The sequence below is a fragment of the Ambystoma mexicanum genome, chromosome 5q, assembly GCF_040938575.1.
Source record: "Ambystoma mexicanum isolate Mex_15411 chromosome 5q, UKY_AmexF1_1, whole genome shotgun sequence".
NCBI lineage: Eukaryota > Metazoa > Chordata > Amphibia > Caudata > Ambystomatidae > Ambystoma > Ambystoma mexicanum.
In genome coordinates this window covers 504,620,517-504,639,642 of record NC_090933.1, presented here as the reverse complement: position 1 = coordinate 504,639,642, position 19,126 = coordinate 504,620,517, and the positions used below count along the sequence as shown (strand labels likewise).

The 19,126-nt window shown below is 43.8% G+C and overlaps 1 protein-coding gene across 1 annotated transcript in view; it reads left to right on the top strand.

Moving 5' to 3' along the window:
* Positions 1–19,126, top strand: part of GAREM1 (GRB2 associated regulator of MAPK1 subtype 1) — a 929,300-nt gene that overhangs the window by 672,069 nt on the left and 238,105 nt on the right. The window contains exon 4 of the mRNA XM_069620978.1: positions 3,059–4,237. Coding sequence (XP_069477079.1) covers positions 3,059–4,237 — 1,179 coding nt within the window. The remainder of the gene's footprint in view (positions 1–3,058; positions 4,238–19,126) is intronic.

The following is a 19,126-nucleotide window of genomic DNA, read 5'->3' as shown; positions in this document are numbered from 1 at the left end:
GGTTGGGCAAGTGGAAGCTCGGTGATGGGGAGGGCGCCAGTGGTTAAAATGATAGTGCTCCCAAGGTTCCTATAATTTTTCCACAACATACATTACCTTATCCCAGCCTCCTTCTTCCGGCTATTAGAAAAGCTCTTGGGGGAGTTATTATGGGGCAACACCAGACACATAATATCCCACAACACACTAACACTACCATACAAAGCAGGCGGAATCCAACTCCAAGATCTCGAAAGGTACTTCCTGGCCGCCCAACTGAGCCACGTGGCTAGCGAATGAGTACACCTCCGAAACCAGACTGCTCAGGCAGCCTGTGGCTCCAGCAAACCTGAAAGAAATACTATGGGTCCCGATGGGATGTCTAGGGAATACCCCGATGATGGTAGAGTTGGGCAGGAAAGTTTGGATCAGGCCCCTGAAACTCACAGGGGGATACACCCCTACTCCACAGACATTCCGATCGCAGCAGGGGTGTGCAGGGGGAAAGCAGATCGGTCCCAAATGAGAAAATGGGAGGGACAAGGCATTTACACTTGGGGGGACACATACGAAGAAGGGACCTTCAGAGAATTTGAGTGCATGGTAATGAAAGAAGGCCTACCCAAAGGCCAATTCCTGTGGTACAGGAGAGTCAGAGAGGGGGCCAAGTCGCAATGGAAAGAATGGCCAGGCAAACCAGAACAGGACCCACTACTATACAACCTGGGGGACGGATGGAAACCAGTGTCTAGGCTCTATGCTCAACTAGCGAATAGACTTAACCCCAAAAGTGAGGTCTTGAAACTGAAGTGGGTGGCGGACCTGGGAGAAGATATCACTGAAAAAGAATGGGAGAGAATCCTAATATACTCCCGAGAGGTGTCAAGAAACATCCGGTTCAGACTAATCCAATTACAGATCTTATACAGAACATACATAACACCAGAAAGGATAGCTAAATTCAGTAAGAACACTAACTCTTTGTGTCCCTGATGTAACTCAGAGAGAGCGGGGATGATACACATGTTCTGGGGATGCCCGAAGATTCAAAACGTCTGGTCCAAAATAGAGCAGACCTGCAGAAGAGCAGGGGTGGTACGATACAAATGGCCCCCGAAAGAATGCCTTTTGGGAGCATACCCAAGAATAAGTAAGCTGCGACACGTAGTGAAACTCATTGACATGGTGTGTGTGCTAGCCAAAATATCTATAGCCATGGCATGGAAATCTCCCAGGGGCCTGTAATTTGACAGGTGGCACAAAGAACTGGAGCACTGGACAGGGGCTGAAACAACAATATGGGGAGAAGGTGTGGACAGAGCAAGGGGAGAGGCAAGCCCAACATACGAGGACTGGAAAGCCCTAATATGGGACATGTTCCACCCTTCGGACGATAAACCCCCCTTGAGCTATCCTTGTTCACCGAAACACCAACAGACTAAAGACAAAACCTGAGACCCTGCAAGGGAACAATTAGACTTGGCATTCTTGGCCAATTCATCATCCAGGAGTTTCCGTGGTCTGAAAGTTCAAGCATGTTCACGTGGCAACGAAGACTTGTTGTTTAATTTGTTCATTGTTCTTTATTTTTTCTTTTTATGTTAATCATTATTATCTAACTGTTTATCACGTAAATGTTGACAGATGCTAATAAGTCTATACCGAATTGGTGACGTACAAAGTAAATGCCAATACAAACATTTGAAAATAAACAGAGGAGGCTGCACATTGTGGGTGCTGAGGCAGGATTACTCTGGACAATGACCCAACGGTAAAGACTACCGTAACCAGAAGGCCTTGGGAAGAGGCGAAGAAAGGTCAAAGTGGTCATACAGGGGTCTTGTACAATCCTCTGTACCGTCGAAAGTTTTGACCGGCAGATGATTTTGAAAGCTAAGGCAAGTGAATCCCGCATTGTGAAAATTAGTACATGAACTGTATTTCATAAATGATTAGCAAGAGTGAACCCGGCAGAGGGACGCTAATGAGAAGGGGCAAAGTCTGAAGTCCCGGAATGAATTGTCTATAACCAAAAGTCGGTGAGAGTGAACTCGGCAGAGGGAAACTGACAACCAAAAGGTTGGTGAGACCGAAACGCAGTAGAGGGAAACAGACAACCAAAAGGTCAGCAAGAGTGAATCCGGCAGAGGGAAACCAGTAACCAGGGGCAAAGCCCGAAAACCTGTTTAAAAAGACATTAAGATTTGTGAAAGTAAGAAAGAGGTCCGAGGCCGAAAGAGGGAGATCCGGGGGGTGGGGGGGTCGACACTCACAATACAGGTTCTATGCCCGGTAGAGGGGAACCAGGGGTGAAACAATCACCCAAGGTGTACATGAAGTAGATCTTTGTGATTTTCTTTGTTTGTTGGATACATCAGGCCTCGAAGGCAAGAGACTATTTTATTGTAAAGAGACTTGGCCCTTGAAGAACCCGACAGCTGATTCGGAACTGTGGGCTTTTGCTGGGAAAGCTTGAGCGTGTGCTGTGCTCCAAGGTCCCACCTTGTCACATGCTGAAAGCATGGGGAAGGGAGACCCCGTGGCGATTACTTCCTGACTTATGATTTCAGACCACTTCTCTCTTTATTGGCACCCTATCCCACACTCTTTCTGTAATTAGTTGTAAGGATTAGCAATATGTTTTTTTAGTATAGGTCCTTTTATTTGACTGGACGCCACTAGGACTACCTTATTTTTCATTTGATGGTCAACACTTGCTCCCATCTTAGATTTAGGTTTAGGTTAGGTGGTTTTACACCCTGCATCTTGAACTGTGATGACTTGTGTCTGTCTTTACTGTTGCCACCATGAGTTCCTTACACTACACTACCCTTCCATCCCCATCACCGAACCCCTTTCCCCAACACCAAGGTATTTTTTATTCCCTTTCATAATTGGGTGTGGTAATCCAATTTCAATGCAAGGGAGTTTTTGCTCTTTTCTGTTGAATCACATTTGAACAAAACTGCTAAATCTCGAATACTTAACATGTATTGCCTGTATTCCAGGTTCAATATTTGAATATAATAGGCTTGTATTGATATTTGGGTATTCATTATGTGTTTTGCCTGTTTTTCAGGTTGCGGCTGGTGAATCGAATGAAGACACTGAAGTTTACAACATCACCCTGTGTACTGGAGATGAGCTCACTTTGATGGGGCAGGCGGAAATACTCTACGCCAAAACTTCAAAGGAAAAGTCTAGACTGAACACCATCTTCAAGAGAATTGGCAAGCTGAATTCTATTAGCAAGTTAGGCAAGGGCAAAATGCCATGCCTCATTTGTATGAACCATCGGACAAATGAAAGCATTAGCCTCCCGTTCCAGTGCAAGGGGAGGTTTAGCACGCGTAGCCCACTAGAGATCCAGATGCAGGAAGGCGAACACACCATCCGCAACATTGTGGAGAAAACAAGGTTGCCAGTCAATGTAACTGTGCCCAGCCCTCCACCAAGGAACCCCTACGACTTACACTTCATCCGTGAAGGGCATCGATACAAGTTTGTCAACATTCAGACCAAGACGGTTGTTGTCTGTTGTGTGCTGCGTACCAACAAAATCATCCCAATGCATTTCCCGCTGCACTTATCCGTTCCAAAATTTAGCCTTCCAGAGACTGTTGTGAAGGGGGAGATGTGGCATGAGAGCCTGACACAGCATTGGCAGGACATCTGCGAAGAGCAATTTGACATTGATGAATATTCTCGGGCTGTGAGAGACGTGAAGGCGGACTGGAACGAGGACTCGAAGAGCCCTAAGAAAAGTCACTGCCCTGGGCACAGCCATGTGCCCAACTCCCTGAGCTATGCCCGTGATGAACTGACGCAATCGTTCCACAGGCTCTCCGTCTGTGTTTATGGAAACAACTTGCATGGAAACAGTGAAGTGAATCTGCAGGGATGCAGGGACTTGTGCGGTGACTGGGGCACATATCCTCATGACTCTCCACAGTACCAAGAATCCAGTGAAATCAGGAGTGATTATATTTTTCCAGAAGCCAGCGAAGAAATAAAGCGCCTCCCAGTCAAGCAGGAAATTGCATATGAAGAGCTGTGGATGGACCAGTGGGCCCTGGGAAAACATGGTGGGTTGCCTCTGACCCGTTCACTGAGCGAGAGGAGCAAATGTGACCATTTCAGAAGTCCCATTCAACCCAAGTGTGCCATGACATTGTTTTCTTCTCCTGAAGCACTCTCTTCAACAGTGTCGGCTGATCTTGCTCTACCTCCACCTCCGGTGCCTCCCAAATCAGAAGCTGTAAGTGATTTGCAAACATTCATGCACAGTGTGTTATATGGAGGCAGAGCTAGGTTGGTGTTCATATTGTATTGTGTTGCCCTATACATTTGAAAGTGGGAATATGAAGGAAACAAAAACTGTTGGTCTGAACTAACAGAAGAGTTGGCATATTTGACTAGGGGACCAGATCACCAGGACTAATTTTCCAATGTTGGGCTTTCCTTGACCTGTTTTGAGGGCTTGTTGTCACGAATTTGTGTTTGATTTGTTACACATCTGAACCTGGCTGGAGGCACTCGCATCTTTCAGAGGCCGTTGAATTGAGTACCATCAAATTGGTTAATTGCAATCTCCTATTTACAGCATTACAGAACGTCAAAAACTGTGATGGCAGGTAATATGCAAGTAGTTCCACCGTCAGAAAATTAATAGGGTTTTTTTGTATGGGAAGGTGATTCCTTTAATTCAGTTTAAGACTTAACATCAAATTGGCGTTGCTTTTAATGGATAAAGGAAAAAGGTAAAAAAGGGATCAATACACACAACACTCACTATTTGAAGTGCTTTGAAATTCCAAGCGTTTGGCAGTAAACGCTATGGAATTACTAGGATGATGTTGGCATTTACATCCCGCAGCTGGGCATCGATCTTGCTCTACTTGGATCGGGCAAACGACGGATTACTTGCTTGCACAGAAACATTTGTTGTTCTAGTCGAGGGGGCATCTGTTTCATAGCAACGAATACATTTGCAGGTGTCCAGAGAATATGGAAGAATGGAATTGTTTTTTTTTCAAGAAACGACCGGACATGCGATTATTAGTCCATGTGCAGCACAGATGCAATATCTACTGGACATTTGTAAGCATCATTAGACAGCTGGGTGTGCTAAAAAGAAAGAGCTTTGTTGCACAACTGGGGCATATTAAGACGCTTTATGCGGTCTGGGTACTTGGTAAAATCTCTCACTGCAATCTCGGGGTGCATTACTAGGCTCATAAAATATCACAAAGAGCAAAAGGCAGACACATTTAGTTTTATCAAGAAAACATTTAAATATCGGATGTTCTACGACGTTATTTCACCGTTTTAGTTGTAAATTCAGCATTGTAGACCGAGCACACACTCGGGCCATTTAAACAACAGTGACCACCCCTACTAAACACCAGTGTAAGGCACTAGATAAATGTGCTTTAAGATATTTTACCACACCAGTATCCAGCCCTCTACCCCTACATTCTGTTGGAATCAACACATTGCCGGATTTTGTGGGGCCAGACTAACCTGCTCAGGGTTGTGCAAAGCCACTGAACAGTGAACTAGTTACAAAACCAGATACTTGATGGCATTATGTTGAAGTGCTCTCTATAATCACATAAGCAGTGCAAGAGATGGCAAGCCCATGACATGCTGAGAGGAGAATTGTATGACGATGGATGATCCCAGCATCCAAATGTGTAATGAGATGCTCATTCCGGTCCATGTGACACTTAGCCAAGCATTGACTACTGTGAAGGCATCATGAGGCAAGACACAGACAACAGATTCGCAATTAAAAATAAACATTTTTATTAACGTAAATGTCAGAATGGAAAAAGGCTTAACTTGCCCTATAATAAGGTGGAATTTCCCTACCTAAATAAAACTAAGGAAAGTCTGAGTCAAAGAATTCAACTGAATAACCTCTCTGTGCCAACCTATACCTGCCCTCACAGCTAATCTATACAATGTGTAGGGATGTCAGCAACCAAAGGAAAGTGTCCAACATAAAGTTCTGAGCCTCTCCCAACTCGCAGCTTCCTTTCAGCTCCCTTCCCCAAGTATAAAGCAGTTGCAAAAGAGAGTTTCAAAATTACCTCTTTTGACTTCAGGACGGTACCGTTTTAACCAGTACTCTGGTTCCCTTCCTCAAGTACAAAATAACACAGTTCCAAGCACAAAAGAACCATGAGAATCCAATTCAAAGGCAATGAATGGTTCGTCTCATGATTCCCTTCCCCAAGACTTAATTTCAGCATCAAAATATCCTTTGTCAATTTTTGTTACTCTTGTGCCTTTGTAATATGGCTGGTTTTCCATATAGAAATTGAAGCTGTGTTGGAATAAACTTTAAAGTCTTAATTAATTCTGCTTTAAATGTGATTTGTAGTTTTCACATCATTCGACTTTCAATGCAGTATATATTGGTTTCACTTGTTTTAAAGTTTCGTTTAGGATTCAGCATTGGATGGTGTTTTCTCGAATGGGAAGTTCCATTTCACTTTTCAACTTAATATGTAACAGTTAATAACGTTTTCATTCAGTTTAGCATTCAATAGGTGTTGGTTGTATTGGTTGAGGTTTCATTAAGTTTGGTATTCAAAAGACATGGGCTGCGCTTAGAACACACTTTCCATTCAACCTGCTAGTGATTAATCCTTTAATTTAGTTCAGTGTTAAAAATAACACGGTTTGCGCTTGAAGCACACTTTACATTGAACCTGCTGTGTATTTTCCTTTAATTCACTTCAAACCAAGGGTTGTGCACTCAGACTTCCTAGAAAGTGTTTCTTCCCAGACGCGACCACTCCCATACACAGTATTTATAGTTTTTCACTGTCCAACAATGGATTGGATCGGAGACCTTCAAAAATGTGTTTCGGCAAACACGCAACCAATTCGATAAATGTATTTCTTGAACAACCAAACGCTCAAGCACCAGGTTTCTCAATGCTTAGAAACTCACCAATCGCGAGTGAAGGCGTTCCAGCAGCATGGGTCATTCAGCCTCCTGCTCCTCACTTCAGTTGGCACACACCTGCCACCCGGTACCCCTGTATCAACGGTCCAACACAGGGAAACGAGCATCCTTGAAGCATATGAAAGGGACAGCCTCTCCACAAGGCTCCCTTCTTAGTGTTCGGTTGGCTCCACGGAGTCTCAGCTCCCACACCTGCACCAGCTTTCCTGCTGCTGCGGTCGCTCCTTCGTGCTCAGGTTTCCTCACTCTCACTCTCTCATATTGCTGGGCTGGTCATCTTTTATACACTTGCTGCCCCTTGACAGGCTGCAGGTGTGGATGTCCAATCGGCCCTGCCTGACCACAATTAACGGGCCAAGCCTGGCCTTTACAGCTCCTGGCACACATCTTTTTCATCCCAGTATTGTCAAGTGTCAAATGTAAAGAAAAGAAGGGAACTGGCTTATAACATCCCATGAAGCTGGGAGAAGGGTTGGTAAGTACTAGGGAAAGGGGTGATACCATGTCCTGCCCAAGGGCTACCAACTTCCAGTTCCCAAGGACCCTCCACCAAGGTGATCCTCCCTCGCTTCTCCAGCCCCAGGGTCTGGATCCAAGAGCAATGCCCTTTCCCTGGCCACCTGCGCAGAAGATCCAAGGGGTGCAGGAGTTAGAATACCCTTGGGTTTCTCATACTACCTCGACGGCTGAAGACCTCCAAACGGTAATTGACCCCACTGAAATGGTCTCCGTGTGGAATCCTATAGTTGACATCTTCTAATCTGTAAGGAATGCATTGATCCAATTCAAGTACATTCATAGATCCCACTACATGCCTCTGAACTTGTTTCAACTTAGCATGCTCGAGCCAGCCACTTGCGGGAGGAAATGTAGAGCAGGGGGATCACTCATACCATTGTTGCAGTCTCTTCCATGTGTTCCGCGATTATGAAAAGCCATTGGGCTTAAGATGGGATCTGTACCGAAATGTCAACTAACCATTAGACAGCATTGGCTTCATTCGTTGTGCGTCTATCTATATTTTAACTTAATAACACAATAGAGACAAGGTTGATGCATAATACTTGATCTCCACAAGAAAAGCCACCTGATTCTGCTAGAAATAACAAGAAGAGGTAAAGGAAACCGTATGAGAAAATGTGTTGGCAATCATGTGTACAGTAGGAAGCAACACCTTTGAAAAGAGAGATCTCTCAACCACCGCTGCAAAACCCTAAGGACTGTAGCATCACTGCATTCAAGCCATTGGAGGCATGTTTGACCCTGGTGTTTATACATCACCATAGGTGTACTCAGCTCATTGTATTTCTGGTTTCCCCATAGAGACTGCATAAAAGGAGTTCCTGTTCAGAAACTGTTTTACACCGTTTCAAACCAACAATTTAGATATCAATTAATTAGCATAATTCATAGCAACATCATCAACTCTATTCATGTATTGAGAATTCATGTGGATTTAATAGAGAGAAGATAAATGTTATCTATTTATAAAGAGAAAACCCTACAAAAAGGTGCTTATACTAGGTATGAATGTAAGAGGTGGATAATGACATAGCATGAATCATCTCGATGCAGGAGAGCGCGTAGGAAGTTGGATAAACCTCATCTTTCGGAACTCAGTTATGGGTTTGCTATTGGATGCAGTTCCTGGGGGTGGACCAGTGAGGCGGATCACCTAGATGGGGGTAAGGGGTTCCTTGAGGAGTGGGAGTGGGAGACCGACGGGTGACACACGATATCCCCCTTCTTTTCCCCATCCTACCACATAGAGCATTCAAAAACACTGCCCCCCCCCTTTTCTGACATGAACCCTTTCGCACAACATGCAAGACAACAGACTAACACCAGAGCTGTTTACCTGACATGTCCCAACACAAGGGTCAGGCAAAGTCAGGCAATTGACCAGAATCACATACACCTGACAGCCCTTTCCCTTCCCCACAGGGATAAAAGGTGGAGCACAAGAGCAGAGGATGAGCAAGGCAGACCGCACAAGGTAAGAGCTAACTCCGCACAGCAGTTCAAGAGGAGGAGAAGGACAGTGCATAACCAAGAGGGTGACGAGGATAGAAGCGACCTTGCCCTTTCCGATCAAGGCCCTTGAAACCTCAGGATAAGGATTTGGAAGACCGTGAACAGTAGCCAGTCTGTGTTCCCACAGATGTCAACGGTACGCAAGACCCTCCTCCGCTGATAACCAAGCCAGGGAGAGACACTTGTCTCTGTGGTACCAACCTTGACTTCAAAGAGAAAGAAAGCCAAGCTGTTCACAGCCGGTGAGTCGAGGGGAGAATCGATAAGAAACCGAACTGTGTTGAACGAAAAGTAGCAAGCATGGTTTTTGAACTGTGAAAGCATAAAGAGCTATTGATCACAGATGGGAGAAAACCAGCAACAGGTGAGTCCAGCACCGCATAGGTGCTCACTCACGAAACTGTGCCAATTACCCGATAATTGAAACTGTGATAACCAGAAAGCATAAGGAAAAGGCTAAAAGGGGGTCAAAGTGGTCACACAGGGGTCTTGTAAAATCCTCTGTGCAGTCTTTGGCCGACAGATGATGGTGACGGAAGGGAAGTAAATCCTGCATCGTAAGAATTGAATGAGAAAGGCACGATTCATAAAGTGGGGAAGAGCTAACCCGGCAGACAGATTCTGACAAAAGGGATGAATCCTGAAGTCTGTATGAACAGTGTGTTGACAGAAGTGAACCCGACCGAGGGATGTCCACAGTGAACTGTTCAGCAAAGGTTGGCAAGAGTGAACCTGACAGAGGGATGGCAACAAAAAGGAGCATAGTCTGAAGAGCTGTTTAGAAATACATTAAGGTTTGTAAATACAAGAAAAACTATAGTGAACCCGAAAGAGGAAGGCTGACATCCGATAGGGGTCCGAGCCCGAAAGAGGGCGATCAAGGGGTGAAAAGTCATCCCCCAGAGCCCATTTTGGAAATGTACTTTTTGTTTGTTTTGTTGAATATCAGGCCCTAGAAGGCAAGAGACTTTTGTTGAAAAGAGACTTAACCATTGAAGAACCTGATAGCTGGTACGGAACAATCGGCTCGAGCTGCGAAAGCTCGAGTGTGTGCTGTGCTCAGGAGATCCACCTTGTCCCGTGCTCTAAACATGGGGAAAAGGAAGACCCCTGGCAAACAAATCCTGGCTTATTATTTGTGTACACTTCTTTCTTTATTGAAACCCCTATCCCACACTCTTTCTGTAATTAGTTGTAAGGATTTGGCATTGTTTTTTTTAGTATGGGCCTTTTATTTTGATAGGGCGCCACAAGGACTGCCTTATTTTTCATTTGATGGTAGAAGCTTGCTCCCAGCTTAGATTTAGGTTGGGCGTTTTTCCACCCTTCATTTACAGTTTAATAAACACCCTTGAACTGTGACCACTTGTGTCTGTCTTTACTGTGCCACCATGAGTTCATTACCTGTAGCTTCTTATCATATAGAGGACAGTGCACCAAATGCAGCTCATTGGCCAGTTCCCTCCCCACTATTGGGTGGGTATAGTAAAGATATGTGTCACTACATGGTGAGACAACCTAAGGAACAAAGTGTCCTGTCAGTTCTGGAAGATAATTTCTCTGAAGCAACCTCAGACAAAGTAACATCTGGCGCAGGTAGTGTGAGTACTGCTTACCGGCCAGATATGACAGAGTTCTGACTGCTACCGGCCTCGTTGGATTGCATAAATACATCTGTTCACAACATTCAGCTGTTCACCAAAGAGAAGCAAGACACTATAGCGTTGACATCACCAGTTGTGGACAATAAGCCAAGGCAAACAACCATAAGTACGCAAACAAGCCTTATTATCTTGGAGAGTTCTTCCACACAATTTAATTGTCTCCAGCCATATGAAGGCAGCTTGTGCCCTCCTTCCAACCTGGTGTCAGGAGCTCATATGGTTTTGAGACACTGCACATTTAGGCACTTCACACACAAATGCTGATGAAGGTTCATTATCTGATGATGGCATGTTGTGTGTAAGGCAGAATCCATTTTTAGGGAAGAGCAGGATTTCCCCCTAAACCGGTCAAGAGTGCTATCTGTTTTCAGATATGTGGATTCCTTAGCCAATATTACTTCCTCAGATATCAAAATAGTTGAGTTTCCTGATATTAACCATTTGGGCAAAGCATGGATTCATTTTTACACCAAGGTGATCTTTAACCTAGTGCAAAACTCCTATTTGACATCCTTAAAAAATGTCTATGATCTAAATGTAGGAACATCTTAAACACAAACATAGTTTTGATACATGCTCTTAGCTGGAAAATAGGCCCCCTTACCATGACTGAACAACCCTTCTTCGTTTGATGGATGACGAGGATCGCAGGCAGGTCTTTTTCAGTTCCTCAAATGAGGGAGTGCAAGATTGGGTGTGGCACTCCTCAGTGCTCCCAGTCCGTTAAATTTCCAACTGTAGATTTTAACTTAGAGAAAGTTTGCTTTATTATCTGGAACTCAAGAGGTTTCAATAGTGTCATTTTTAGCAATCCCAACAACATAATGTTTCATTGGGATATAATATTCTTGCAGGAAACATGGTTATTAAAACAACCAGTAATTGAGGGATACACTGTAATCACTAAATGAGCTAAAAACAGTCCTCAGGGATAGACCCTATGGTGACCTATTAATTGCTTCTAAGACATCTGTTGAAACCTCTTTAGATTTATTGAACGCTTTGTCTCCCGCTCCATAGTTTGGAATTTTAAAACTGAACTCTGGTATTGGTACAAACACATTATTTGCTAATCAACATTTATTGTAGCCAAAGGTCGTCATGTGAGAAGACCATGCCTGCAGAAATGTGTTCTATTTTAATGTATTGGGTTTGTGACAAGCTTATCTGTGCTGGTGACTTTAATTGTTATTGTCCCAAGGCCATAAGTAATGACGACCAGCGTACAGTGGGGTTTGGTATTTCCCCCTGAACTCAATTTGGAACCTCAAGTAAGTTAAAGTTAAGGGGTATATGCTCGGCAGAATTCCTGTCCAAATGGGGGTTGCAGTGATGTAATGGGAATGTATCAGGTGATTGTCCCTGTCAGCCGACCTGGACGTGAGGGTGCCTCACATTTTACCATAGATTTTATTTTTTTTCTGAATTTGTTTGTTTAAATCAGTCTCTTTACAGCTATTATCTGCACCTAAGAGCGATCATGTCCAATTATTATTGGAACTTAAACTAACCTTGTATACTCCAGGATTCAGGACCCAAACTCTAGTAACTTGACTGTAAATTAGATATCATGTTGTTTCATCGACAGCAATTACTTTGTGGTAATTTACTACGAAGTAATTACTTTGAAATATCTTCGTAAAAATGGGTATTTGTGGGGTAAGGGGCAAAAAGAGGGTAGGAAGGGGTGTGGGATGGGGGCAGTAATGAAGAGGAAGGGGGAATGGGTGGGCGACCTTAAATAACTTAAAAACGAATTTGAAGAAAAATGTTGAAGTCATTACTTCGTACTAAATTTCCACAAAGTAATTTCTGTTTCGTGAAATAACATGGAACCGTAAATTATTGCAGAAATAGAGTAAAGGTTTCTTCTGTGGTTACTAGGCGTTTGAGTACTAACTTATGTACCCAAAGCAAACGTTTAGTTTGCAAGAGAAGTTATTTAAAACTTCTCCCTCTAGGTTTAACCATACAATAAGGGAACAGATTTCCATAATATCCCCCTGCAATGAAAGAAGGGTTGTCCCTTTCTTAGTAATGCATAAGAATTTGTTTGAAATTAACGTCAAAAGTAAAAGGTTGGTGATTGGATGTGAAATCAGGACTCTTCAAAAGAACTGCAAATAAGATACTCTAGTTAAATTAAAAAGGTCAAAAATAAATATGAAAACTGGCTCAAAATCTATAATTTAACTTGGAAGATAAATGATAGTCAAAAGATGATAATACTTGTTGCTTGTAAAGACACTAGAGTCGTATGGTCCATATTTAATGGTGGTTATACGACCCAACACTTATCACAAACAGCTTCCATCTCTGAAATCATTTGAGTAGAACAAGTCTATTACACAGATAGTGTAGCTGCCCACAATAATTACAGTGAGTGGTCGCCGAAGGGGGGGTCCCAAAGTTTTGCGTAGTTGACCTACAAGAAGTTATTGCGAACTTAAGAACTCAAGAGCGGGGGACCCAGAGGGACTCCCTAACGTGGTTTATAAATTAGATCCCATCCTTTGGTCTAATATACTCTGAATGCTATATTTGTAGATAATAGATACTGGTAAAATTCCACATAGTTGGAAGAACTTGATTGTTATAGCCATATATAAAAAAGTGAGTGGTTTTCTCCATCAAACTATTGGCCCAACACAATGATTGACATGTCTAGCAAAATGCTGGCATTGCTTGTATTGAAGGACTAAGAAGATTGGCTCCAAAAGTCAGAGCATCTATCCATGTTTCAAACTGGGTTCAGGAATTGCATGGTTTCAAATCTTAGTGGACTGGCTTACGAGCTTTGTCAACAGAAAGCCTTACTGAAATTCATACTCTGCGGCATTAGACATGACAGCTGCATTCGATAAGATAATCAGGAATAAGCTTTGGAGCAAACTACGGGGATAGCATATTCCCCATGGCTTGTTGAATAAGCTTCTATTGTTTCACACAGATAATACATTATAGGTGGGACTTGACATGTCGGGGACTCTGTCCGAAGCAATTAGGGCGAGTGTAGGGCTGAGACAAGGGTCCGTTCTTGCTTCTTGTCTATTTACCCTTTACATGGCAGATATGCCAGTGGCAATGGCTAAACATGATTTGCTTTCTCCTAAAATAGGTAATGCACAAATAGGATAGTTATCGTATGCGGACGATATAATTTTATTGGATAAGAGACTGTACAGCCTGCAAATAAGTCTTAACTATTTTAGTGATGTTGTAGTTGCCAAAGCCCTGGAAATCAATTCTGCGTAAACAAAAATGTTCATCTTTTTCAGGCACTCAGGAAAAAATTCAGGTTTACATGGTCCATTAATAGCACGAAGATGGAGGTGGTGGAAAATCTAATTTATGTACGATTTGCCATTTCTAGTAAAAAAAAAAAATGTGAGAACAATTAAAGAGAGAATACAACTGAAATGTAGGTCATTACAGTCTCAAATTAAAATCGTTTGTCTGAGCATTGCCCATATACACTACTACCCCTAATTGCATTCGTGAAGCTAAAAGTGATACCCAGCATCACTTAGAATTACTAAACAATACTGAGCTAATTTGGTTAAATGTCCTTGAAGGAGCCGTTATGAATCTTCATCCCTCCGTACCTATTTTATTGTTTCGCTTAGAATTATCTTTTCTTGGTGCTTCATGGTTCCAAGAAACAAACTAACTTTATATGTTGATTCCAAATGGGGGAGTCTAATTCCCTATTTCAGTTGATAAATGATCGGATGGTGTAGTTTCTGTGGTTTCCAATTTACCAAGAAGTGTGACAGTTTATTGGCAGCTATGAATCCTGAGAACTCAGCGCTGATTGAAAACTCCAATCTTATGGTTACAAAAGTATACATCGGGACGCACTTAGTACGCTACAACCCTCTGTGGCTTATGTTAAAAAATGTCCTTTGCCGGTGCAAAGGATGTGGCTCTGTAGACTGTTCTAGTGTGCTGCACACAATAGAAGTTGTCGGCCCTCCACTAAAATCACAGCCAGCAGACGCGCGTGCAGAATGTGTGATTCGAACCAAGTTGAAACTGCACCACTTGATAATAGAATGCTGTAGGTTAATAGCGAGCTGGCAACCGCATTTTGAAAAATGTGTACATTCTCGGAGTGCGGTTTGCTCTGATGCCCTATGGTCCAGAATTATGGCTGCAAGACACCTGAGCCTATCTTCAGAACTAATAGATGTTTTAAAGTATATTTTTAATATGTTGAATGAAGTCGATAAGGAAAAGTCATTGATATTCTGTACTTTGGTACTGTGTATAACGCTATTGATGTGACAAGATGAATTGTTCCTAATGTATTTAGGAACCTTATGCACGCATTTTAATTTTTTCTTTATATAGAATTCTTGAATTACCATTATTAATTACTTTTATTGATACGATGGATGCAGTCAGGTATTTTTGCTGCTTTTCTGTATCTGTTTTTTCTTGTGATTTGGTTCTATTTTACTAATGTATAAAGGTTATGATTTTGAACCAAATTTCCATTATAAATCATAAAAATAAAGGTTAGATTGACAGAGGCAAGAAATGCATATTTACATGGTGCATCGGACAAATCAGTGAGTGTACGAAAAATAAGTGTATCAACAAGCGGTCACACACTGACAAACGAAAAGGATTTTTTAGTAGGTGTTTCGAGAGATGAAGTTCATTTAGAGGTCTTTTCTTGGAGGACTGGGACTTGAAAGTGATAATAGGTCCCTGTGCTCAACTGTAGCTAGTCCCAGTGTAGGACTCCTCTACAATCACATTCGCAGGAGGGCAGCCAGGCTAACCTCTGCCATATAGTTGAAGGTCAGGGTCATCTGCAAGCATGGATAGGTATATGACCCCCCCCTCCCCTAAAGTCTATGTACTACTGAGATTGTTGAGTGATTGACCTATACTGTCGCACGCATCAGAAGCGCTGAAGTGGCTTACTTTGAATATCATGTGCAACTGTCGCCATTTTTTTGTGAACATTGATTACATTTGTGATTGTTTTTATGTGTTCACACACCACTGCGCTGCCAAGTCACCAGTCGTCTGTTATCAGTGACTCTGATATCTGTATTGCGCCATGATGAGGTTAAAGGTGAAGTTTGTTTGAGCCACTGGTTTGGCGCAATTCCATTGTCTTATATCTTGTGCTGGACCGTTGTTTACATCATTTTAGTCTGATGGAGAAGTGTTTATTTTTCTCCCTATTGAAAAACGTATATATTTAGAATGGGGAACAGAAGTCCGAATCCAGAAACCACAGCAGAAACGCCCCAGCATTATATCATAGAATGTCCAGGGTATTATATTGAAACGAAAAATGGAACAACAGGCTGGCGATAGAGGCTACTATGTCAATGAGATATTTTGAGAGTACATAGGGGTGGCAAACAGAATAAGAACAACCAGATAATATTGCGATATTTGTCAGAGACAGGGAAATAGGGAAAATTATAACTGGTAGACGTAGTTAACAACGGCGGGTGCAAGTCGCCATTTTAATGAGGGCAGTCCCTCAGGAAAAACCCTATGATGAAGAAGGTGGTGGTAAAGGGCTTCTCCATTTTAGTTTTGACGTCATAATATGTCACCTCTGTGGGAATTCGTTTTGCTTCAAGATCCTATGCGGCCCCCTTCTTGCCACCATTTCGAAATGCTCACTCCGCTCACACTCCGCTCACACCTTTATAAAATTACGTAAAAACAATCTGGAACGTTGTAGCTCGTGGCAAAGTTCTATTTCCTATGCACTGCTGTTAACCCTTAGGGGCACGTGTGACAAAGCACTCCGGCTACCTCGAAGGGAGCAGCTGCTTTCTACCAGATAAACGTGTCTCTTTAAACAATGCAATGTTTTGTTGAAGTTTATAGCCAAGAAGTCTACATTGTGGCAGTTGTCATGCAGTTCATTATTGGTAGCAAAAACGTGTGCCCCTAGCGAGTGTCACCTCTTTCCTCGGGTGTCAAATTTGCAGAAATGGGCAGTGCGGATAGACTTTCCCGGGTGGATAGGCTTCCCATAAGCTTAGAAACTCGAAACAACCCCGTACTTTAATCTGGAAAATATCGGAATCATTGTTTGCATGCCTGCAATTCAAGGCCATCCCCTTTGCTGCCCTTTACAGACCCACGCAGGAGCTCTTCCGCCAGAAGAAATGTGGACTAGACGAGTGATATGCAATTTCTAGTTTGCTGGGGATTTCTACTGGTTAGCCTTCTGTTACTTTTCACACATTCCCAGTCTATCTTGAAGCAATGCAAGAATTGCTATGCCTTCCTGTTAGCTGGTGTCACTAAGGCCAGAAACTGCAAACACATGCAATGTACACTGTTCACTCCAAAACTGCGCTACACTGGGCTTTAGTTTGAGCACTTTCCTATGGATTGAGACATGTGACGTCATCACTGTTATGCATTTCTTTTCAGGAGTTTGTAGGGTGGCACAGCATTCACTGGTTGCAGATGATTTCCACACGTGATTACATTTTGTGTGGCTGCATAGTGCAGCTCGTATATCATTGGGTGTAGGGAAAGATTTTGCTATTGAGGAAGGACCCACCTCGCACGATTCCCTGGCATGTCCACTTTTGTATCCTGTCTAAAAATCCATTGAATGGCTTGGCCAATGAAAAAGGAAGACCCAGAGAAACACGATAAAAGCACTTTAAGTCACATTCCAGAACAAGAACGCCCCACTATCCCTCGAAAGATACTCCAGGCTTACTATAGGAAGCAAAGGGGAACCAAGGATAGATATAATAATGTATTCTTCATCCCCTTTACTCTAATACTTGTTATGATGCTATAAAGAAGGATGGCGTAGGGAGTTCACCGGTTTAGAAGTGATTTCTGAAAACCAGTAGTTAAACTGTATGCAGCACATCCAATGAAGGGACTATATTAAGTAATGTAACATTATGAGGAAATTCAGACACACAAACTCACACTCTTGAAAAGTTAAAAATCCCAGATCTGTGGCACCTATGGTTCCCCTAAAGTAAAGATGTGACATGCAACAGGTGCCCATGAACATAATCACAATTAAATCGGCATCCCAAGAAGTCTAATCATTCAAACATAATAATATCAAAGAAAATCCTATTCCATGCGAGAATCGCGAGTGTTTAAAGAGGTATTTCACATGGGCACATGCCCGCCTACATTTGAAAATCAAAAACCCAGTGAATTGAGGGGCCGCTGTTGAGCAGCCAGACGTGATGGCCGCCTGAAAGAGGAGCTCCGTACCCAGCATCAATCCTGAACATTATTATCCTGCGCCGGGTAGACATTCCAAACTCTACAGAGCTGGCGAGGTGCAGGAGGCAACTGAGCACTCACCCCCTGAGAATTGTGCAAAACAGTGAGCCACAGCAGACACACAGCCATTGAGAGAAGGGCCAGAGCCACTGCTGAGACAGCACGCTGAGAACGAGTGCGGAGGAGGGGCCTGCCCGGCTCCCACCGAATCCATAACAGAACAAAGGGAATACAAGCGGTACAGGCGAGGCTGCAGACATGGACAAACACCTCCAGTAAACCCCCTTCGTTGCTGGGAAAGGGGTGGCCGGGCCGCACGTCGATGACCCTGGGACCCAGGACAAGGCACTAGAGCTACACCCACACAGCAACACCGGAGGCCGGACCGCAACCTCGTACACCCTGGACTGCGAGGCGTCTGGCACTGAGAGATTGAGAGGGCAGACAACGTTTTGGCCGCGTCAGCCTCAGCGGCCCAGTGACCACTCCAAAATAAGGCGCCGACGTGGAGCTGTTCCAGCGACCTGGGGTGGGCGACTACTCTCCCGAGACTGTGGGCTGAAACTGAGGACACTTGGGCGCGTGGTCGATGCCATAGCACCTGGTGCGCACATTAGACCTGGCAGCTCGGAAGGAGGGGACTGCATGCTGCTAACATTGGGCTCCTGAGGCAGACCCGAGGATCAAGTCAGAAGACGGACCCACTGTATCCTGAACGCACACCTCGATAGGACTGCGCACCCCACTCATATCTGTCCCGCAACTTTGTTCATCCCACATCCGGCGCGGCCAAGCCATCAGGTGCTTGGGTCTGCGGTCCAGAGGATACTGCCCCGATTGAGACCTGCGTCCAGCAACTTTGCGACGTAGGGGTCGGCCACTGACCAGCACCGGGCGCAGACCCAGCTGCGATCGCCCCACCCTTGAGCCAGAGAGACTACACTGCTGAGCCTGACGCAATATCCCTCACTACGGATGGGCTCATACTCAAGGAACCGCGCACCGGACAACGCAGGAAGCCAGCCAACACCCCTGGCACGCACCCTCAAACAGTCACGTGAAGCGGATCCGCAGTAGTGAAAACACCAGCTGGCCAGCCATAAAATCAATCGATTCCGGCCTTGTCATCAGACATAATCACGAACGCACCTAGGGCGGGGTGCTTGAATCAAACTGGGTCTACATGCCACGTGCGCACATATAAGGAATTAGTCACCAC